We start from the raw sequence: 25,028 nt of genomic DNA on the forward strand, positions 1-25,028 counted from the left end.
TTGGGACTTGTTTCCATACATTATGGCGGTGACCATCAAAGGGCTAGCATATTGAATCATTTGTTTGTATTATGCATCTGCATGCTGGAACATCGTGCAAAGAGCTCTGGCTTAATAAGCCAGTTGTAAAGAAGCACAAACTCTTCTGCAATGTCTCTGCTGAAGGCGTAATGATGAATTATTAGCACTGACGACTTGCCATCATCAACTAATGCTCAGTATTGATTGTAATTTGGGTATTTGCTGATTGTAGTCCACCAATTCTAGTTTGTTTTGGTTTTCCGGTGAATGTAAGCTTGCCACGGCAGAAAATATGGCGTTTTTTTCTGCCACTTTTTCTGCGTGTTATGCTGCACCCTTGACAGGAAGGAAGTCCCTTATGGCTAAAAAGCACGAAGAAGTAGCATTCGAATGACTGCACCCATTTCGCATTAATTAATTTCTGTGCTTAAATTGTTGGTTCAGTTTTGTTAAATGTTTATTTATTTGTTTATTTATAATACCTTAAGGGCCCCGTGAGAGACATTACATGAGGGGTGGGTATAGTCGCAGTGAAAATAAGAATAAGCACAGTAGTACATACAGACACTGCTATGATTTATCGCCGTTACAAACAATGTCTTCAATGCCGGATTTGAAGCCAGCAGGGTCGGTGTTTGTAGTATGTCTGGGAAGGCAATTCCAGTCATGCACAATATGTATAAAAAAGGACTATAGGAACGTTGTGATATGGCTACTTGGAGGGATAACGACATTCAGGTGGGTGATCTCTTGAACTCTATCTATGTTAACGTTCTACAGTTTGCTGCAAGATTCAAAGGCTGAGGTTCTTGCAGTGCAGTCACATGCTGTCTTAGCTGTATACTGATTATGTTGGCATCAGAGAGGTTCAACAAGTTCGCGTCAGGTTCTTTGAAGAGTGGCACGTATTCAGCGGCACATGCCCAGTGACGCAAGTTGACGTGAGAGAGGTTCATTGAAAAGTGTCACATACCCAGTGTCACATACCCAATGACCCAAATTGGTTGACGGTTGGTTTCGAACCCAGCGACCCAAGTTAGAGTGAAAGGGTTTAGATATGGATGGACACACAGACATACTGAAAACTAGTTGAAGTTTTCAAAGAATGCTAGTTGCATTATTATACTTAGGGTTTCTATACTACTTGTGTTATTGTGGCACATACCCAGTTGTGCCGTTTTCAATGAATATCTTTGATGGCAACTTGGATAACTAGGTAGTTACTATGGGAATGTGCTGTTCTAACATGCAGTTGAACATGCAATCAAACGCGTGTCACAAGGTTTCCTCAAGGACAGCAACCCGACACTTTATCAGGCTGCACCACAAATTCACTGGTTATGTGCCGCTTTTTAATCAACGTCCTTCGCTCACCCACTGTCACATACCAGGTGTCTGGCATTCACAGCTGTGCCATGAATGCGCCAGGTTGGTGTCGCTCTTTAGTGAACCTCTCGTCAACTTGGGTCACTGAGTATATGCCACTGAGTGGCACTTACGAGTAGAGGTGTACGAATAGGGATTTTTGAGACTGAATTGAAAGCGAATCAAATAGTGCCAGAAGCAAATCGAATTGAATATAGAATAATTTTCGAATAGTTTTCTAATAATGAACAGCCGTTACACAATTCATATAAAAAGGTGTTCACATTCTAGTATTCTTGAAGCTAGCAAGTTTCTTCCTTTACATAGCACCTAATGAAATGTTGTTTTCTAAATGCACAAATGGAGCATTAGTAGCAAAGAAATAGTTACTTCGCATGCACAGGGCTCTTCAGAGAGTGTGAATGATCACTGTATGTACCGTATTTACTCGAATCTAGGCCAGCTCCGATTCTAAGCCAACCCCCGAATTTTCGAAGCCAGAAAATTTTTTTAAAAAACTTACCTCGAATGTAGGCCGAACAAAAGAAAGTGAGGACAGCGTTCACAAAATGATAACAGCATTTATTTAATATGGACATGCCAAGCTCACTCTACGTTGTCACCACCGTTAGCCTCGTCCCCATAGCCCAGACCACACATGCGCTTGCGGACGTGCGCAAGCTCGTGTCCGCGTGCCCATGCATGCGCATGCGTCGAAGCACGGCGCAATCTCGGTGAACATCTCCTCTCCGTTATTGCGCGCTTATCTTCCTTATCGCCGTCATCTCCTCGTTGCGGCACACTCAAAAGTGCCTCCCATTGCCTCTTCCAAGCGAGAGAGAGAAACAACTTTATTTGCCACTGCAGGGTAGGAAGTTAGGGCAGGCAGGCCTCGTGTGGCTCCCAGGTGGGGGCGACGTCTTGGGCCCACGAGACGAGTGGCAGTTGTGTTTTCTTGTCTGCTCTTGTCAGCAGCTGGTTCCAACCCTCCTCGGAGGGAGCTGGCAATAATGATTGTGGGGGAGGGTTACCCTAGCATCCCTTCCAACGACGGACGTTTTTCTGATCAATGCTGAAGTCCCGCCTGGCCTACTATGACTCTGCATCTAGCACAACTTTTCATTCGAAAGCGGCACTATAGTGTGCCATTACGATAACGCCATACCGCACGCCGATACCGCCAATACCGCCAATACCATAGAACCAGCTCCAATACGACACAGGTCAAAGCGACGACATTGCTTGTGTACTACAGTTGGCTACTGGCCCAGCTAGTAGTGGCTGCGATACTGTTTCTAGATGGCGCTAGCTATGGACCATATTTATCATTTACAGTTACAAACTGGCGTATTTTTTTATATCCTCGAATCTAAGCCAACCCTAGAGTTTTGTATATGATTATTTGGAAAAAACTATTGGCCTAGATTCAAATAAATACGGTACAGGGTGTTTCAATGAACACTTTCAAAAATTCTTAAAGGTTGCCTGTAGCAGATAGCACAATTCTAATTCATGATATGTTCTACTCGAAGCGGCAGACACTACTTGCAAAAAGAAATTAAATGCATAGTCAACTAATGAACAAACATTCACTAATTAACTTTTAAACTAAATACCTGATGGTCCATATTGCAATTTAATAATTCTAGCCATGGAGTTCGGAAGGCAGATACACTTAGAACGAATTATCGGGATGACACGAGTTTCGATACAGTAATTCGCGGAGAAATGCATTGGCGTTCCAGCTACTTTCCTGCTTGAATGCATAAAACAACATTTTGTTAAGAAAGTTGACCTTGTGAAATATTCGAAAAGTATTTGAAAAATATTTGTATTTACAAATAGTGACTATTCGATTCGAAGACCAAATCAAGTAGGACACTATTCGATTCGTTAGTCAAAAGTTTCGAATATTTGCACACCCCTACGTTCGAGGGAACAAGGGAACGATTCGAGGGAACCGAGCAAGCTAGTCTCAGTATTCACAAGCACTGGTGTGCCATGTTTCTTGTTTCGGAGGCCGTGTATGGACTTCTGGGCAGCACCACTAGATGGCACAGCGTGTCCAGAAAGGAGCGCGAGAGAGGAGCTCGGTTGCTGCATGATGTGTTCCTAAGCGTCGCCACGTTCTGGTGTGCCATACATTTCAGAGACCGACCGCAGGCTTTGCGGTGGCGGTGCTAGATGGTGCCAAGGGAAGCGCAAAAGAGGAATCTAGCTGCAGTTGTAGGCCTCATCCATAGCTTGTTTCGACAGTGGCAATGCGTTTTGCGGTTATATCGATTCATTGCTAGCCGCATTACTGTTGACAGTCATTGTGAGATGGGTACTGCCAAATTTCTTGCAGGGCAATGTGGCTGAAGTGCGGGAACTCAGGCCACGGCTCATGCGTGACGAGTACCTGCTTGTGTTCAGGTAGGTGAGCTCTTGCAGGAACCCTGGGATATAGCTTGATTTTGTGACAGACACATGCACATGTCAGCTATGTGCATGGCAAACATGACAGGCATGTGCTTAATGTGTTGTGAAAGAACACTACAAATTCAGTAACGCATTCAGTGTTTTGGGTTTCAGGTTTAGTACACTCTGTGCCAGAATGAAAGGGAATTGCCTGATCTGTGTCCAAATTGAAACTCTTGCTAATGTGCTAGTTGAAACGTTGCTCACAGCTATTCGCTGTACTGGATGCTTCACTTAAGTTCAACCAAGCTTGAAAAGAAAAGCAGTACATCTTAGGCAAATGATACTTAAGTAACTCAGTACTGTGGACAATATGCTATCAGTATCACTTGCCTAAAGGCCACTTCACATGCTGTGATCAGGACGAAAAAAGAAAGTTGGTGCAGTCGCACTTGTTGCTCATGCTGCACTCTCTAAACACTTTCAGGATATGTACACTATTACTGCTACAGTCCTTACTGCGCAACACTTGTTGCAGTCTGCAGGAGTGAAGAATTCTGCTGTAGGAGAACCGTGGTTGTTGTGTAAACAACCAGATTCTTTAGCAAATGCCTTGAGATCATTGCTGCACATTAGTTTCCACTCATGAACTAAACATGTACCCCACCTTAAACGGCTTATAAATTTGTGGCCTTTATTTTGGCAGAGTAATTTTTTGGTCAACCTCGCCAATACAGTATTTCATTCCTTTCAAACAATGTGTGTTGCCGTAATATTGCGCTTAGGTCTTTCAACGAGCACTACACTCTGCTATGTACCTCTGGTGACGGGCTGTTCCTTTGTTTCATTACTACAATAATTTTCATGATGCACCATATACAATCACTTCTCCTTTATTACTGTTTAACAAGCTTCTCAGTTGAAATGACTTTCAATTGTTAACAGTATAAAATAAGATAAATGAGCCTTTTGTTGCAAATGTAGTCCACACAAGCTTTATATTGCCCTTTGTGTGGAAATTTTAAATGTTCAATATTCGATTCAATATTTGGAGCTAGTTTTTTTTTTTTTTTAGCATATTCATATTCTATAAATAAAAAAAAATATGGCTACCACGGACATGGCGCTCTTTGGCCATATTTGCCCCTTGTGCCATTAAACATCAAATATTCATTCATTCATTCCAAAATATGGCTGGGCTAAGCATGTGTGTTCAGTGCTGTTCACACGTGCACATGGAAAACCTGATAATACTGTTCCGCTTGTTTGTAGCATGCTCATTATTTCTCTGGTTGATGGACTATCCGACTGAGGCAGTCACTGTTGGTTGCAGTGAACTGCTGGACAGTGAGAGTGATGGCATCGAAGTGAGCTACAATGCAGCCGGCATCCTGGCACACATCCTATCAGATGGGGCTGAGAGCTGGGACCAGGCTGCCATCCAGGCTGTCTCACGTGGTCAAGTGCTGGTGCGCATGCGGCGGGCCATTGACCGCTGGGCACTGGTCACCAAGCGTAACATCAACTACCGGTCAGTTTTCCTTAGGATTTCTGTACGGCGCTGGCTACTAATGATGACTAGGTAAATGAAAGAGAAGAAGCGACAACTTTGCCGCTGGCAGGAGCCGACCCCACAACTTCCACATTGCACATGCGATGCTCTACCAATTGAGCTACACTGGCAATTCTCCCCCTGGCCACTTTCTTGGGTAATTGTGCGTGGGCATACTAAATCTAGCCCTGGGAATGCTAGTCAGTGTCATCTGTGGGTGATGATGGTGCGGTTGCAGAAAATTTCCACTGTAACTCAATTGGTAGATCATTACATGCGTCATGTGGTGGGTTCTGCTCTCACCGGTGGCAAGTTGTCTTTTCTTCTACTTTTATTTCCCTTTTCATATTATTATTGCAATAGCAATTATATGGACACTTCAAGCGCATTTCTTCCATCGCCGTCGCCATGAGGTTCCGTATAAATTCAAAGGGTGATAATCGTCGCCATGTGCGAGTGAAAGTGTGCGAGGGGAGCTGACAATTGGTGCTCAATCTCGTTCGTGTGAAAGAGGCGAAAGCAGAGAGGAAGCATGCAGTCTTCCGTCACGTATGAGACACCCAACATTGCGAGGCACCGGGGGAGGGGAGGGCGGGGGGAGGTGGCATTCTACTCTGGCTGCAACTGTGCATGTGGCGGCTGTGTGCGGTCGTGCATCTCAATCACTCAATCACTTATTTTCCTTGAGGTATGTCACCACCTCCGAGAAAAAATTTTAAATTTTAGGGACAAACCTGCCGTTACACTTTTATCTTGTAAAGCCTATGTAGTTCAAAATTTCAGGTAGTTGAATTATGAAAACTATAAGAACATTTTTTTTTATATTATTTAAAAAGTGCTGAAATGAGTGTTGCGCCAACCGTCATAACTATGAAATGGTAGGTGTGAAACAAATGCCACTTGGCAAGTACGTAATGGGGATAATAAACTGTGCAACCAACCACCATGATAGCCATATCTTGAAGTGAAAGTGCATTGTCATCAAAAGACTGAAAAATATAACTTGTGGCAGATTTTTTTACAGAACAATTGCCCATAGTATGAAAAGTCACCGCTCAGTTTTTGGTTATTCTGCCACATTGAACAGCTCAACGTGTAAAGAAACAGCATGTACAATTTCATGCAAAAATATTTATATTACAAAAAAAGTTGTCACTTCTCCCATAGCTATGAAATGCAAAACAAAGAAAAATGCATTTTGAGAAAAATGGTTTTGAACATAAGCAAATGTGTAGGTATTGAAAGCCTTCTAGTGAAAGTTTTTAACTAATTTAAAATGACAAATGTCTCAAAATGCTTCTAAACGCTTTTATAATGAACTAAAACAAATTAACACCGCGTAATATTCAAAGCAAGCAATATTTTTGATTAAATTGCTCATGTTCCGAAAAAAAAAAAGTTCAGTTTCAATTTTGAATGCGAGCAGGAGGAGTTGGAAAAACATTCATTACTTTTCAACAGCTTAAGATGGAAACTTAATTCTTTTTGCAAGATATTCTTGAATAACCAGAGAACTTAGAATAGTAAATGGCACAAAAGCGATATTTTTTCAGAAAATGTTTTTGAAGGTGGTGACATAAAGAGCCCTGTTGGGGTGTTACATAAGGGGTGGGTTTTACATAATGCAGGCATTCACAGTGGTAACAAATGTTGACAGGCAGGTTATAGTAGCGATATGGTGGCGAAGGGTGTTCCAGTTGCTGCTTGACCTTCAATTAATTGATGTAATTAATTTCCTCCATACTTTTCTTGTCTTCATTTGGCTTTAGTGCAAACAGTTACTCATTTCCTAAAGTCTTGAGTGCATAACAAAATGAACACAAAGAATTTACGAGTGCATTTTGTGTGTGCTTTGTGTTCATATTATTATCTCTGCAGACCTGAGGAACTCGTTGCAGTGCAGAATTCATTGAACTCATGGTGCTATTAACTCGTCCTAGACTGTTCAGCCAGCGAGCATTGATCTAAAGTGTAGTGCACAGAGGAATAGCCACTGCACAAGTAGAAGTTGTTGATTGGCTTGGAGCTGGAAAGGCAAGGTGTGCGCACAGATATTTCTGATGGCATGGTCTTGCAAAGCAGGACAGTGTGAAAAACTCGTCTCCTAATGGTTGGCGCCATCAAATCATGTCTCAGTGCACTTGTATTTGTATTTCGTTATGCTGTGCACTGACTACTTCAGTATACGCAGCAGTAAAACCGTGTCACCTTTTGTGGGCATTTGGTTTTCACAAAATTTCCTGTGCCATCCAGCTCCGCTGTGTCGGAACTGTGCTGTATATAAAATAAGTCCACTCTTACCATGAAAGGAGGCATAGTAAGCTGTAAGAGATGCAGTAGTGAAGAGACTCGTGGGGATGTTGTCCTGCTGTTCCCACACCAGTTCTTGCATGATGTCATGGATTTTGACAGCATCTATGCAGGTTTGGTCAGTTTTTCACTTTTTTAAAGGACTGCATTGCAATCTAAAAGAACCAAAGACTCTACATAGCTAGAACTTGGAAGCTTTTGTGGACCGCCCAAATACGCAATAAAGCTTTGCAATCCATGACATCACAGCGATGTACTGGCGCTGAGGGCTTAGTGAGATGTTTAATAAGAGGACGTATGACCTTCATTTTCTCGCCATCTTAATAGACCTTTTTTGGCAAAATGAAGGAAAATACAGTTGAGAAAGAAGAATACTTTGCCACTCTAACCCAGTTTCCTTTATCCCTTCAAAGAAGTTATGCTGCCACAATTTTGCAAGTATGCTACTGCACTTCGAAGATTGAAGCAGCAATGCTAAGTGGTACGTTGTGGGAACGCTAGACTTTCTCTTGCCCCATGATGTTGTTTTCCCTGCATGGCTCTCTTGTCTCCTGGAACCCGGCTTCTCCACATTGCACATCTGCTGTCGCAGCAGTGCGAGGGATTCAGTTGAGTTCAAGTTTATTACACATATTAGAAGTGGTACATAGTTGCGCATATACAGAAGGAGGTACCAAGGTTTAATCACCGTGGATGGGACCTGCATAGGACCTCCGATGCCTTGAGTGTTCTGCTGCCATCGCCACCTGATGGCAGGAATACTCGGGTGCACAAGGAAGTAGCCTCCTCCTTTTTGGCTGCGGGAACTCGGGCACGCGCAGACGAACTGTGCACTTGACGAAGCGCTCTGCGCGACCGTTCTGCGGTTGCCTTCTCATTTGCTCGTGTGCACCTCCGTTTGCAAGACTTCACCCGTGAATGACTTGTCCTGCATGGGGGGAACGTATTCGCCCTATATTCTGTCATGGTGAGCCAGACTTCCTCGATACATCAGTGCCCATTGGCATGTTCCATTTTTTGTAACTCATCTAGCTGGCATTTGTGTATAAAAGGTGTGAAAAATTCCCTTTGGTTTGTTTGCACTGCTGTTTTGTTGTTCCTTAGTCCGAGGAGCTCGATTGAGCAAATGGCCCAAATGGCGCCCAACGTAGGGCCTGAACCCACGGCCCTGAGACTAAGTCTCTCATGCTCTACCGGCTGAGTTGGCCATTTGTCCCAAGAGCGCAATAAGATACCACGTGTGCATGCATTACGCACACTCTAGTTCCGTGTGCAGAATTTCTTTAGTTTAAATATTATTACACTCAGGGTTTCAAGTGGGGATGTGCGCATCAGAGCTAACAAGTCACACTAAAAAGAAATCTGAATTTTCGCTAAGGTACCTCTATTGGTTGTTTTATAATGTTTTTAACAAGTTCCCTGCTTGTGGAAAGCTTGGCACTGTGTTGAAACATGCTAGAGGGCTGGTACCAGTTGGTACGGGGACGGGGTTCTGGCGACCTTAAACAGTGTCTGCTTGGAGCTCAAACCAGATGGACCATCAAAGAGGCAGGGAAGATGAGATGATGTAAAAACGAATAACAGCAGTTTAATACATCGTTATGGGTGAGCAGTGCACTCCAAGAGAAAAAATGTGCAGAAATGTTTGGCGTGCGTGCTCCTGCATGCAAGGGCAGGGAAGGTTGTACATGGCTTCTCGCTGTCCTTCTTACACCCTACACCATTTGGGCAACCTCATTCTCTCTTGCTCCCTGGTAGAGGGCCTTGTCAGCACACTGGTCAGCCCACACAAAGGAATATAAAGAGAAACCACTCCCTGGCGTAGAGGTGGTGGATGAAGGACAGAGGAGAGTAGGATTTGCACTGGTGCATAATCCCTTCACACACACCCGACGGACAAGTCTTTTCATGTTCTCGACCATGACAGTTAGGTACGATGTGTCTCAGGTGCTTGGTATCCGTTCCATTCATTGCCGCACACAGTGAACCGTAACAAGGCCGAAACTAATTTTTTTCAAATGTCATGTTCACATAAAAACAGTTAGATTTTGTTCTAACAAACCCTTTGAGGGAGTCACATTTTGTCTCCCCCGAGAAATGCATTACCTCCCAGGTTCATATATTTTTATTGCAGCTTTAAATTCTTTAAAATGACTTAATTCAAGAAAAGTAATTTTTAGAGGACAATAAAATGCCAAATAATTTTAAAATTTGTCCAGTACAATATATAATTTATTCCTCAAATAAATGGTTAAACTAGCATATTTAATATCTTACATACAATAGCAATATTCACACAACTTATTATTATTTAAGTAGGTTTAATACAACTAGTGACAATTTCTTGTAAGGTTGCATTTCATTTTCCATTCTTGCCATGTGTCAAGCCGAGGGTCAAGACTGTGGCGGGCAGTCTCTGAGCCACGTCCAAGCCAATGATAGACAAGAAGAATGGAAAACAAAGTGGATCATTAAAGAATAGAAATGCAAACGCATGGCATTAGCAAAAATGACACACGTTGTGTGAGCACCTACAAGCAGACTCAATGATTGCGCACCCGTTGGAAAGTGAAGCAAAAGAGAAACTTGCAGTTCTGAATGGTTCGTTCGCTAGATGAGATACAATTTTTCCACCTTTAAACAAAGCAACCACACGCCTTGGGAGAGCCATGCAGGTGTACATCATGCGGTAACACTTTGAGGGATTAGAAACAAAGTGTATGCTAATATTTTTAGACATGCATGGCTTTTAACGACACTGCTGAATCTAAAGCTTGCAGGTGTGGCCATGAGCACGTGGCAGTAAACTAGGTGAAACGGGAATACTCCATGGCCCCAACAGTGGCTGCCATCATAGCATGAAACAATAAACTAGCTGTGGCAGATGCTGAAGGACGGCAGCACAAAAAGAAGTATTTAGGATTCACGGGAGGCTGCAGCACTTAGGAAGCAATCCTAGGCTGTGTTTAATTCGAAAAAGGCACATCTTTTCAAATTGTACAGGGGTGGGTAATAATTTTGCGCTAAATGTTGTATCTATGTGACCGTGTTGCACTGCATAGTACCATACAGTAATTGGGAAAGAATAAGAATATGCAAGTCTAAACAAACATTTTAGAACTATTTTGGATGTGCAGCACATCTAAGGATTAGAACAAAACAAGCAGGATCAAAATTGATCCTGCCATAATCGTGGTATGCTTTCCAGAAGTGAGATAGATGGCTGACACGAAAGACATTGTTGAGAAAATGGGCCACAATGTTCTGGAAGCAGTTCACCCATACTAAAATGTGCCAAGACTACAATATTCGTACCTAGTGACCTCATCAGGAGGCAACGGTTAGTGCGTTGGCTTTTTTATTTGGCACTGTTTAGAAGCCTTTCTGGTTCACAGCAGGTGTTTTTTGCATATGCAAAACATGTCACCAGGCAGCTTAAACAGCGTGATATTTGTTTGGTGAAGCTTCGCAATCATAACTGGTAACCGCATACAATACAGTGCTGTGCATTGGGCATACTGTTGAAGCATTGAATTTCGTTCGCAAAAGAGTGCACATATGCTGCAAAATTGTTGCTGTGCTATAGCTCATTGGACGTATGAGAAGCGCCTGGTACTAATGCTAGGTTCACTGCAAATCATGAGCTGCTGGCACTGTTCCAGATAATTTGAGTTTCCAAGAGCAGCGAGTGTGCTTTCTCATTTAACAGTGACATCAGACACGTCTGGTCTAAGCTGCACAAACCTGTGGATGTATAGAGAGGTGTGGGAACAAGTGGCAGCGCTTCGTCTTCAGTATCCAAAGTAAAATGGCACTTGTGCGATGTCTGCATTGTCTAATAGGTAGTAGATGGCTCAATGACAGGGCAGTGGTTTGCTTCGCTGTCACTTTAAGCATAGACCGCTTATAACGTAAGTCACCGGAGTTGCGAATTTTTTCACTATAAGTGGTATTAAAACATAACAAAAACATTTTTCAAGGTTGTGCACATTCAAAACATTTAGGCTAAGCAGCCACGTGTGTCCAGGAATGTAAACATACGACCAGGATGTGCCCTCACCCTTCGTTGGCGTGGTGGTTCCTCCCCTTTCTAACTGCTGTACAGAATTTGTCGACTCTGCACTAAACTGCAACTCTGGCCGCCAGCCGCCGATGAGACGGCAGTGGTTAGGCCTAGCTGGTGGGTGCGTTGAGCAGAATGTTCTCGCTGGACACTCGCCCTTGATGTATGTTTATACCAGTAGACGAATACACATTGATTTGGCCCTAGGTCATGTGCACAGGCTGCACTGATGGCCATGCGCATGAAGCAGGGTTCACAGATGATCAGCCAGCAACTACCGCGAATGTGTATAGCAAAAGTTTTTATGTGCACATACTAGTAGAAATGGCGAAAGCTTGCGTGTGGGCAACGTTCCGAACTGATGAACTTGCGGAACACAGTTTGAACCGACACTGTCGAGGATCCAAGGTCGCACAAGCAGTATGTGCACTTCGCAAAGACACATATTGCAACGGGCGAATGTGAAGGGCACCCGCAGCCTTGACCAATTTTCCGCTGTGCTGGAGTTTCAGCAAATTGATTTTACTATCAAAATTCATTTTTCTGTCCTGCCTGATTATTCAGACATTCTTGCGACCCTGTTCAGGTTCTAAAAAGTCAGTTGGTGGCTGTATTTACTTTCTGCACACAAACTGAAGATCCAAAGAGCGACAATGTGCACATGTTCAGTGTGGACTGTTGAGAAAAAGCCAGAACAAAAGGCTTCTCTGTTGCCTTGGTAACCCCTACGTGCCCACTGAGTCAAAATGCTGCTGCTGCATTTTTTTTCCCTGTTCCTTGTTCATTCGCTTGCTCTGCATCTCCTCCTCCTCCTCTGCATTGCTCTCGTCACTCTTCCCCTCAGCTGGCACAGCTCATTGAGAAGCATGCGAGTTGCCTTGCTTGTCTGCGGGATTTTCCGGCAACTGCATTATAACTGGTATTTCATCTCGTGCGGCTGCACTATAGGCGGTATGCATATACAGACATGGAGTTCTATGGGAAGATAAGCGGGAGTCAGAAAAGACCGCATTACATTCACTCCTGCGCTGTAATTGGTTGCATTATGTAACCGCTCATGTAAAACCCCTTCACTGGGGTCTTTGAGGTACTATAAATAAAATAAATAAGTATAAATAAGTGGTTTGAGCTCTATTACTAACTTGGTTGTTTGGACTAGCGCAATTAAATCGGCGCATCTGATTCTTGTGATAACCGCCTCCTCTTTCTCATCATAGGAGGCAGATAGGCTTGCACTTTGCTTTTTGTGCGCATGTCAAGTTTCGAGCATACTTCAAACGAGTGTCCATTCACAGTATGATCAACAAAAAAACATAGGTAGCAACACAGTTTCTGAAGCATGCAAGCACTCTGCCACCAGAAGCGCTGCGCCAGTTGTGGTAGCAACAGCCAATCTGCAGGCACCTCCCCACGTGCTGGTGTGCCGAGCCAAAAGTAGGGCTGCATGCATCGCAAACTTCATCAGGCCATAGAGTTTCCTACTAGAGAAGGAAGTTGAGCTAGTTGGTGTGTATTCCAGACTTGAGACATTGTTAACTAGCGCTAAAAAGATGCAGGATGAGAACGAGAAACACACAGGACACAATGTTAGTGCTAGTTTTGTGTCACAGAGTTCAGCTAGTGTTGTGTCCTGTGTGCTTTGTGTTCTTATCCTGCGTCTGTTTAGCGATGGTTAACAATGTCTCAAGTCTTAGAGTTTCCTACAAAATAAAGGAAACTTTATGCATTAGATTGAACTCTGACTTGGCTCATGGCAGACTCTGCTGGTAGTGCTATGTTATGGGTGCACTCTAACATGGTCTCGTTCTGTCAGCAAATGCTGTTGTGGAATTCTGCCTCTGATTCCTAAAATATCTGTGCTGTAGCAGGACATTTAAGGGCTAAGTGTTAGAAATCCATTTAGAAAGAGAGTGAGTGTGAAAAGAAAGAGGCTCTATTTTCTGCAACCCTTTAGGGAGCACAGCTCAGCACCTTGGGGAAGGGTAGGGGGGCATAAACAGGAAAGAAGAGAGAGAAGGTTGTCATGGTCATAGGACTTGTGGCTGACAGCGGCAGGCAGGCTGGGCATTTACAGCTTAGACACCAGCCCTGTGACCTCCAGGAACCTAAAGATGGGCTTGAAGGCAGAGCTGTGGCACTGGCCGGGGAACAGCAGTTGTGACGCCAAGACTGCAGGGAGGCCCAGGCATCGAAATGATGTGGAGAGTAAAGCCCTCTCCTTGCAGTAAGGTGGGGCACAAGCAAAGTACGTCGAAATTAAGTTGTGACTTGGTCCTTTTAACAGGTCTATAGTAGCTTCTTAATTGCAAGGTTCGTGAGGGAGGCACTTAGCCAGCTTTGTCACTGCACCACTCTTTCAGTTCTCCTTTTCCAATGTTAAATGGGTGAATCCAGATAAGAATGAACAAGTGGTCTGGGTCACCATCTTCGGTTTTGATAAAATTCACGTTTAAAAAGATTTTAAACCTGAGAGGACAATTCTGAACTCCGTTTTATGAAAAAAAAAGTTTGCTGGCTTTAAAAAAGTAATAAATAGGGACATTCGGCTACTGGAACCCCGTTTTAGCAAATTTCTTGATTTGGTCACATTTCAGCATACATAGCAAAACAGTGCTATAGTTTTACAACACAATATTGTTTGTGAGTAAGGATAAGTAAACCTGCCTTTTCATTTATTGTGCTTTTCTATAGAAGCAAGTGTTAAGAAAAATATAGCAAAACTGCTACAAAGCACAAAGTACCTCTAATTTAGGAATTTATTTCTCTATATACATTGAAATGGGAGCAAAATGAAACTCTCTAGCTGTGCACATACGTCTTAGTGCTTCTTCCTTTTTTTTTTTCTTCTTTTCTGGCTGATTTTCATGGTCCAGCCAAACGCCATTATGCTTTAAAAGTTCAGTCAAATGTAGGCAGTTTACCAAAAGCTTTAACATTCGAAAATGTTTCTGAAGAAAGACCATTTTTAATTTTTTTACAAGTTACTATTTAAAAGCCAATGATGTGGTCTACCAGCCTGTCTAAAATTACACTGTATTACGTATTTGATTTACTAACAACTCGCAAAGTGACAAATGTGACCAATTCATCGTAGTCGGTGCATCATGGATTTTGCACTGCAAGTCTGATGCATAGAACGACAGAAAGCTGAGCTAGTTCGTAAGGATTCATTATGCAAAAAAGAGGTGAGGCGTACAGACAGGACACGAGTAGAGACGTGGACAACACGAACGCCGGCTATCAACTGAAGGGAGCACTGAGGCGAAAAAAGAAAGAAGACACAAAACTCATCTGCGCAAGCTCAGGAATGGTACCACCACGGGTCAGTCGGGTACATGTGCCGGTCTATGTGAGAGATAACTGTTAAGGCACTTAGTCTCTTCCTTATGTAAAGTAATCGAAGGCTGACTCACACACGCACTTCCACCATTATAGATATGCCATGCCTCTACCATAAGACTCATATCTTCATTCTTATGCCTGTACAATATCGCGCATTCATCTAACTCTGGCGTGCAGTTACAATCTTGGCAATGTAGGGAAAGATTAGAAGGCGATCCACCAGTTAACGACCTTTTATGTTCCATTAGCCTCTGATTGATACACCGTCCCGTTTGCCCTACGTAGAACTGGCCACAGCTAAGGGGAATTTTATAAACCACACCCATTCGACAGTCAGTAAAAGTGTTGTTCTTATTGTGCTTCACTGGACAAATATCTGTTCTTTTTTTTTTGCCTTTTACCTGCTCCTTTTTCCTCTGTATGGCAGCGCATATCTTACCTAGCTTATTGGGAGCAGTGAAAGCAACATTACCATCATATCTACTTGCAACTTTTTTAAACCTGTGCGACACTGAATGAATGTACGGAATAGCCACTACTCTTTTGTTTGCTATTACTGCTTTCTGTAATCACATCCGTCCCCCTCGAAACCGACTTCTTTAGGCGCTCAGCCACAGTGGCCACTGCTACACTAGGATAACCTGCTTCTAATAGGCGCCGGACCTGCGCATTAAAACTGGTGCTCATTTTGTGCATGCAGGATCTGGTGAGAGAAGACTTAAGGCACGACATGGCAATTCCGTTTATTACTTTGGAATGCTTGGAATGAAAGTTTAGCAACGGCTTCGAAGATCTTGGGGAGTACTGCCAACAAATGTGATTTTGTTCGAAGACCAAGGAAATGTCAAGAAACTAAATTACGCGTCGCTGAGGAAATTCCTTGGTAAACTTTAATCCACCTCCATAAAGTTTAAATTGCTCACTTACTGAGGTAGCAGCGGAATCGAATTATTCCCTATTGCAGAAAATCAGGTTATCATCAACGTAACGAAATATCTTGATAACGCTATCACCTAAGGCTGTCTCTAATCAGCTGTCAACCTTACTCGGGTAAATATTTCTAAGAATAGGGGCAACCTTTGAGTCAATACAAATGCCTGATTTCTGTAGAAAAACGCCATCTCTCCACCCAATCAGCGTCGACTTCAAGTACATTGAAAGAATTTCTAGAAAAGCTCCCGTGGAAACACCGCATCTGTCAATAAAAGCCAATTCTTGCACTTGTTCTTTAATGCACTCATTTACGGAATTTAGCAACTTGTCATGCAGCAAGGAATAATACAGGTCTTCAATGTCCGTACTAAAAGCTGTACAATCACCAGGGTTTTCCTCTCTCAAATACTGAACTAGTGCCTGAGAATTACGCAAGCAAAAGGGGTCTGAAAAAACTAGTGAAGCTAAGCAGTTCTGTAGGTAACTAGCGACACAGACCTGCCACGTCCCTTTCTCTGACACTATAGCACGAAAAGGAATTTCTTGCTTATGGGTCTTCGCCAAGAAAAACAGTTCTAAGTTGAGGGATTTCGCTTTCTTGACATTAGAGACAACCCTATCAAGATTGTCTTGACAGGAGGTCAACCGCACGTTGCTTAACTGCCAAAGGCTTTAGTTTTACTGGCTGTAAATTCTTTTCTATGGCTGAAATCGCTTTTTCTGAAAACATGTCATCTGGCGTAATTACGAAATAACCTTCCTTGTCAGATATTACTGGTCTAAGTTTATGCTCCACAAGGTAATTAACTAATGGTCGGACAGGGTCAGACGTCTTAAAATGAGAATTTGATTGTTTAATGCTAGCAATGCAATCTGAAATACAGCGCGAGCGTTCTTCCGGGACGAACCTGGTTATGCAGCGCGGTATGCTTAAAACGTCAACGGGTTTTACGTTAGGCTTAAAACAGTGCTTAGGACCTAAAGCAAGGGTTTTTCTATAGTTATCACTTACGATGGCGTCTCCAAGAACCAGTATATTATTTGACGGTGAATTATTATAAAGGTGTTTCCTCTTACTTTGTTAAAGCTCCGTAAGCGTCATCCTCCATAGGAAGTCTGCGTGTTGCACGGCTAACCTATTCGAATCGGCGTAGGGGCGGTTGCAATGGCGACCGTCTCCCAGGGCCGCGCAAGAACCTAACTTGGCGCCATGATTCAGCGGAAAGAATAGCTCCAATCCTCCTGGCATGCCCAATTGATGGTTGAAGGAAGCCGCACATCATTTGAACTTCCAATGGGACGACAAGATTACGACTAAACCACGACATGGTTCTAGCACGGAACATACGTATCGCAATTGAGGAAGTTAACGAAGCAGGATTGTGCAGATAAGTAGGGGAACATGGAAAAGGGAAGACTACTGAAGTGTAAATGTGAACTTACTTGGGAAGACTAATGAAGTGTAAATATGGTGTACGGTGGTTTTGTTAAATTTAAACTCTGATGGAAAAATCTACTGAAGCATGGAAGAAGCCAGATTCGTTTTGGCCACTCACGGTACCCTAAAATGCTGATGGCAGAACCTCTGGGTTCTGCGGAATCCATTTTGGGAACCCCCTACTTTGAACCATAAGGACTAGCTTAAAGGGACTATGAATTTAAATGGCTCTAAATCAGTTTAGACTGCTAGTGTTTTTATTCAAAACTGTTTTCATTCTTTTGTCAGGAGCTGGTTAATTGCTAGAGAAAGTGATGGCCTAATTTTTCTTTCTTGAATTTTATGACCAAACCATAATAACTGGATGTGTGATGTCACAGATTTTGATGTATTTTCTCATATTTGGGCAGTATCAAAGCAGTAAAATTAATCAAAATTTGCTAGGTTGAATTCTTAGTTCCTTTACAATCCAATGTAGTCCTTCTTTACTGGTGGCATCCACTACTGCCTTCTGTTTTTAACTGGCTTAACAAGCATTCCTCTCATGGTAAGAGCGGCTGTTTTGATATTGCAGATGCGTGATGTACTATGTACTAATGCAACTTATTTTAATACTCCTTCCTCTATATTCACCATTTAAATTACACCACGGGCTCTTAAAAACCAACTGCAACAAAATTTTTCTTTGGCTAAATTGGTTATGAATGAGTAGTATATATTACTGAAGCAGTCTAAGCATCTGCTGTGCTGATGATTGTCAAATCTTTTATTAGAAGCCTTTAAAGAGCACCTAAGCGAATGATGCATGCACCTGGTTGTTAGCGGTTATGACGTCGGCATGTCGCCTCCGCAAATTTTCAGCATGCCACGGGTGTTACCTAATCTTGTATGTCATGCTACGGAGCTGCGCACTCCGAGTCACGCATCACTTCCGACAAGTGACAACCACGGCATTTGTTTTTCAGTTTATGTATCAAACTTTATACTTTTGCAATGCCTCCGCTCGTATTTCAAATGTAAAATTTTGCATGGAGGCTACTTTGCATCAGCACTATCTGAAACTAGGCTTTTTACATGGCCGAAAATTTTGTTATGGGTGGCCTTGAAGAGAGTAAAGGCCTCAAAGAGCTAGACGTGCATGTGGAATGCATGTGTTTTATCAGAATTGCATGCAAGACAGATGACATGCCACATTCATCTGCCATCACATGCGCATGAGTTAATCCTTTCCTAAACAACATACCAGGTTCATAACACAATATGTCTAAGATTCGTCTGTATGCATTTCGCACCGTCATAATGGAGCTGCAGAAGCTCTGGCATTCTTTCAGTGATAGCATACCTGCCCATCCTCTTGAATTATTCATAATTTGAATTGTTCGTTTTAAGACTTTACTAAAGCCAAGTTTTACAAAAAATAAATTCTGTTCACATGAAAGATTACTCATCGGTCTCCGAACTCTCCGCTGAAAGTTTATGATGGTGAAAAGACGCCAGAGGGGTGCTTGCTTTGAGCAAGTTCCTGAAGGAGGCAAAATTGGCAACAAAAAATTTTTTGGTAAAGTCACTGTGATTTAAAAACAATGTTTCTAGTCAGTCTCTGCAATGTTAAGTTTACTGCTGATTATATGCTGCTTCTAAAGGTAAAATACTGTTAATGAAGTGCGTATGTATCCCTCAAAAGGTGTGCAATCAGAGTAAGCTTTAAAAAAAAGAACTCCGTGCAACTACCCCCTCTCTCATTTTGATGTCGCATCTAGAGATTTTACGAATTTGGCCTGTATGGATAAGTGACAAGTTGACAACTACTACAAGCATTCAGGGCACGCATTAAGAATATAGTGCTCACTGTGCTTCTCCAAACTTGAAGTTTCAAGCACCACAACTTACAGCCAGTAGTGATAATAATTTATTTTTCTGTCTTGACCCTGGTTAGTGAACAGAGGACACTGTGTTCAAGTGCTTGAGTGAGCTGGGGATGCAGTGCACTTCTACAAAAATGCAGGTTAAGGAATGTGAAAAATGTTCTGGTGCTTAAAAGGCTGCGGTGCCTGTATAATAGCAATGAAGTGCTGCGCTGAAAGGGGATTAATTGTGCTGCCAAACTGGACGCACTGCTGTCACTGCCATTGCACGAAGCACTCTTTGATGATAGTGACAAAGTTATTAATCCCAAACAGCATGCTACAAGTGGCAACTGTACTTTGTTGTGCTTACAGTCCAAAAAAAAAAAAAAGAAGTATGAAGTTGGATGAAAACCATTTCTGGCTTTTTGTAGTGCCATAAACACATATGAGTCCAACCTGCTTTTGAGTGAGCTATGGTGTCTACTAATATGTTCATTGCCCTTGTTTCTGTGCAGTTCATTCGAGCCAATCCTACGACTACTGCAGTGTGAACACACCCCAGAGGCCCAACACTGGGCTGTTTGGGCCCTCGCGAATCTTACTCAAGTCTACCGTGAGTGTTGCACAAAGTGCAGTTCATTTGAAGTGATCACTCGAGCTGTTCTGACTGCCAAAACATAACAAACATTTTTTAAAGTTCAAATAGCATTCTTGGCATTGTCAGAGCAGTTTTCTTTCACAAAGCACGCATAACCCAGTACAGTGCAGTCCACTTATAACGATATCAAGAAGGAAAAATCCGATCGTTATAACCAATTATCGCTATATCTGGACTGCCGTAAAAAAAGAAGAAAAAAAGCTGCTGAACATGCCTTCGTAGCGGCGAAACCAAATTTACCACTAATGATAAAAAATTGACGTAGAAAGAAAGTTGTGAAAAATGAAACATTTACTGTATTTACTCGCATAATGATCGCACTTCTTTGTCAAAAAAAATTGATGCGAATTCAGGGGTGCGATCATTACGTGGATTAAATTTCCCACAAAAAGAAAAATTTTTTTTTTCATCTCACATTTGCTGCGGGATGACAACAGGTCAACAAATAGGCAGCCGCAGCTGTATGTAGTGCGGGACAACAAAACAAAAATGGCGGCCGGCGGAGCAAGCCGAACGCGCCGTACGCGATATTGTTTTTTTCTCGTGAGTACATTACGTGCATTGAAACAGTTTCTTCCGTATCAGTAATGAATAATTTCATTAGTATCGGCAAGTATGCGGCAATAACGCAGCCACGTCCACTTTGAGGGGACAGAAACAGACGGGCGCGCTTAGCTGCCAGTGGCATAAGGAACACATGGCGGGCATGCTGCGGAAACTGCGGCATTTGTCTTCACTACTATCCTAATACGGCACGTTTTTGCTAAGGGTGGGCGAATATCTTAGCTGTGGTACAAGCGTCGGCGTATGAATAGGGTACACTTCTAACGTATCAGTGTAGACGTGGCTGCTATCGTTGCTGCTCGAAATTTGTTGCGTGCCCACTAGTGCAGACGAGAACAACCGAAAGGCGCATTTTTTGTTGTTGTTGACCACAACCATTATAAAGCCTACACATAATAAAGGCAAGTTTGGTTGTAGCTTTTTTTTTTTCAGAGAAGTGTGGAAAGTGATGAAAGGAATAAAATGGGGCATCTGCTTAAGAATGTTTGGTGTGTGCAGACCGCTTGGTTTGTCTTGAGTCGTTTGCGTAGCATTTGACAGATGGTAAGCGCGATCTTTATTAGCTAGACTTGGCACACGACATATCACTGCGGCAAGTTCGGGGTGCGATCATTACACTGGAAATCTTAAAAATTCGAATTTTGATGACAAAATTTAGGGGTGCGATCATTACACGAGTGCGATTATTATGCGAGTAAATACGGTATTTATACCTCTAAACAGCATGTCAAGCGTTAGACGCGCTGAAGTAGTCAGAAATCTACAACCACGGTGTGCATCGCGTCCAGCGGCTGCACGAACACTGGCGCTATAATTCAGCGTACATGAAACCAATAACTGACTCTGTCGACAACAGTGCACTTTGCGTGAACATTTGGGTCGGTTTCAATGTCAAAATCGTTGCCTCGATCGCACAACACCGTTGTCTGTCACGACAATAGGCCCGTCGGAGAATCTTCGCAGAACGAGGGAGCACTATCTGCACTCAGAAACTCCTCCGTCGAAGCACCACCTATTTTATCGCCCGTAGCAACGTGTTCCCAGAGTTCGACAACGTCAGAGGCTGCCACCGTGTTCGTTTCACACATGGGAGTTTTGCCCAAGCGTACAAAGCCCGCCGTTTCTATTCATTGGAATGGCCACTGGTTCTAGCCTTCGTGATCGTGGCACTCACGGTTTTCAGAATCGTTGATATCATCGACTGCGCGAGCTGGTACTTTGATGTCTTCTAAAATTTGCAGCTTCGTCTCAAGCGACACAGCTTTGCGCTTTGTCGGGGCACGTACTGCTGCTTCCGTGGCGCATTTCCACGCTCGCTGAGGAAGATTGTAGAAAGGGAGCACAGGCGCGGTTTGCTTCTGGCTTTTTTTTCTTTTCCCTCTGGATGCCTGCCGGTGACATGGATGCGAAGCAGCTGGTGCCATCTTGTGGCACACTGCGCTAACTTGCGATGCTCTCCGTGGCTTTCACAATTGGCGCGCTGGCGGGACACGCTGCACGGTAATGGCAGCTGATTAGAACTCGCATAGGCAAACTTTTTGCCCCATCTCAGTTAAGAGGAACTTAGCAAAGGAAATTCACAATTATTCTGCATGGAAAACGCCGCTCAGAAGGCAGCATTTCGATTGTTATATACAATATGCAGTGACTAACATATCGTTATACTATATGGGTATTTTTTTCATAGCCCTAATGCATAAGTTGATAGTCTGAAGTCGACTCATCATTATAACCGATATATCGTTATATATGGTATTTTTACAAGTGGACAACAGTGTATAGCAGTGTAGTACTACGCATGTATCAAACTCCTTTTCACCACCACCACATTCGATGTATTGGACACTGCACTGCACCTCTGCAAGTGTGCTTTGCTTGATGGGGCACATGCTGTTAAACAAGACATTGAATCTGAAGGGCAGTACATGCCATGGAGGAAAAACGAAGGGTGTGTGTCTCAGTTTTGCTTATTAGCTTCTGGCTTTTCAGCGCAAGAACTACACAAGGAATAAAGGGGGACCACACGTCACAGCACTTTTGTTGTGTGATCTCCCTTTAGTCCTTGTGTAGTTCTGAAAAGTTAATGATGAAACAAAAATATTGCACACTACATACGCAAAGACCATTGTGGCAGCGGCTCATAAGACTCTTCGCTGAGCGATTTACGGGCTCAGAGTTGATGCTGAACACATTTAATTTGTGCTCGCAGAGTTACACATGAGTGAGAGTGGACTCTGATGTCCTGCAAACCAAAAGCCACTTTCTAATTTAACAGCATCTGTGTGGTGCTAACAGCCACTGATGCAATGGCTGGAGGGGAAGGGGCAAGAACGAAGAACTGCAAAGTGTTCTGTCGCTGAGTGGCATGCAAGAAGAGACGGGTGTACTTAGGGCTGATGAGAAGAAAGAATGACTCATTGCAACAGGAAGGTGGTTCTGAAACGGAAACCCAACACAATGGTCTGCCTGGTTGGCTCGTTATGGCGTATGATGATCGACTGTTTAAACGTCGAGTTGTAACGGACATGAGGCTGGGCACATTCATGTGTGATTTGCAGTACAAGTGGGGTGATGTGTTTGCAAAGGCATAACATTGGTCTGTAGAAATTTTATGTTACGAAAGATGCACTGCACTGAGCAACGTAGATGCACTAAACTGAATAGTGAAGCAAAACATTGCATTTTGCGAGTTCTGTAGCTGCATGTCATTTGCTTTGCAGCTGGCAAGTACTGCCCCCTGGTGCGGGAAGAGGGTGGCCTCGAGATGCTTGAACAACTGATGCGGAACCCTAGGCCATACCCACGTATCCACGAGCTCGCCAAGCTCATCATTGATCAGTGTGTCAAGTGAGTGTCACATCACTCTTTGGGAAAGCTCATTAGAGCAAAGAACCATGGAGTTGAAATTTTAGTGAAGTTACTGCATTCATTTAGGAGTCTATTTGGAGATGTGGTCAGCTCTGCATTTCTGGTGCATCAGGCTCCCATGCAAGCTGCCAAGAAAATAATTGACTGAATTCGTTACAAATGCATAGTACGTGTCATTGAAGCATCTATAATGAAGGCACAGGGCTGGTAATTTTGTAGCTCTGAAAGCCTGTAAAAGGCCCTAAACCAGCCCTTGAGCTTGCGAGTAAATGCATTCCATTTGTAGAGCACGGAGCTGTGAACATCTTGGCCAAGTTCTGTAGTGTGTGCGGTATGTGTAGCTTACACAAGGCACATAAAGACAGCTCTCCCTCATTTTGAAGAGAGAGCTCATCGCCATTTTCAGAACTGCCAGCTGGCTGCCAACTGACAGGCAGGCCTTCTTTAAGGAGGCTTGTATGACATTGCTGTTTACAGGGAAGTAACCGGATGCAACAGCTGTCTCTTCTATGTATTGAGGGAAGAGCATGTTTTTGTGCAGTCATTTTCCTTGGGGATTACTTTCCCTCTTGTGCCTGCCTGGCCTCTGCAGGCCTTCATGGCAATGTGAAGGCATTTTGAGAGGCCTGCGTTCTGGCAGTAATGCCACGGGACAGAAGTCTGTCGCATTAAGCCGGCATCGATGAAGAAGAGGTAAAAGTTGCTCCTTGCCATCTTGTCTGCTGTGACTCCTATGTTGCTCGCCTTACTTGTAAATATTTGTAAATATATGTGTTTTGTGCAACATTTCTGGTGGAGGTAAGGGGTATTGATCCCCGTACCTCTCGCCACTGTTTTTGCCACATGGTGGGTCAGCATGTCCAACCATAATATTTGCGTACATCAGTTGCTGCGGAGCTTCTGGGCAGCCCTTGAATGTTCCTTCACCTCCTGGCTTCTCCCAAAGCACAACAGATTACACACACACACACACGCATGCATGTGTGCAGACACTCACACACACTCACTCACTTGTACAAGATTCAACTTGTACGATGGTGGTGCTTTATTCACTATTCGTCGCTTCAGCATGGCAGGCATACATGGGCGAGTTGCCTTTGTAGCCTGCTATATAACTAAAATTCTTTAACTTTTCTACTATGGGTTTTAAGGCTCGTGTTGCAATGGCAGTGTCAGTAGGTTGTCACAGAAGGCTAAAATAATTTACACAATTTTAAAAGCAGCATTCTTTGTTGAGATATTTGTTCACAAAAACCAGCCTTTTCCAAAACTGGGTGCACTAAGAGCGGTGTAAGCAGTCAGTGCTGTCTTAAGGCACCCGAAGTACCAGCAGTCGGTTCGCATGCTGTGTGAACCTGTTTTCTAATTTCCACTGCTTCCACTTCAACAGCACGTATTCTCGAGGACAGTTGTTTCAGCTCAGCATCAACCGATGCCTGCCAGTTCTTGAGCGCACATAAGTCATTATGCATTGCGTCTTAGCCTGTTTCTATTCTTTGGACGGTAGCAAGGACTGTTGCTAAAATGTCAGTGTTAGAGGGACCTGGGTTTTGTTTGATGTCGCCAAAAAGAATTAGAGGTATGTTTGCAAGGCAAAGGGCAACTCTATGTTTGAGTTGTGCAAACATGTTCAACAGTTCACAACAACTTTGGGGCAAGACACTGCA

At 43.2% G+C, this 25,028-nt stretch overlaps 1 protein-coding gene across 4 annotated transcripts in view; it reads left to right on the forward strand.

The window, feature by feature from the left end:
- Positions 1-25,028, forward strand: part of LOC126516435 (protein zer-1 homolog) — a 145,340-nt gene that overhangs the window by 102,064 nt on the left and 18,248 nt on the right. For all 4 annotated transcript variants that reach the window (XM_055063891.2, XM_050166555.3, XM_050166556.3 and 1 more), the window contains 4 exons: positions 3,734-3,801; positions 5,120-5,317; positions 19,787-19,884; positions 23,214-23,340. In XM_055063891.2, coding sequence (XP_054919866.1) covers positions 3,734-3,801; positions 5,120-5,317; positions 19,787-19,884; positions 23,214-23,340 — 491 coding nt within the window. The remainder of the gene's footprint in view (positions 1-3,733; positions 3,802-5,119; positions 5,318-19,786; positions 19,885-23,213; positions 23,341-25,028) is intronic.

Source organism: Dermacentor andersoni, chromosome 1 (genome assembly GCF_023375885.2).
Source record: "Dermacentor andersoni chromosome 1, qqDerAnde1_hic_scaffold, whole genome shotgun sequence".
NCBI classification, from domain to species: Eukaryota; Metazoa; Arthropoda; class Arachnida; order Ixodida; family Ixodidae; genus Dermacentor; species Dermacentor andersoni.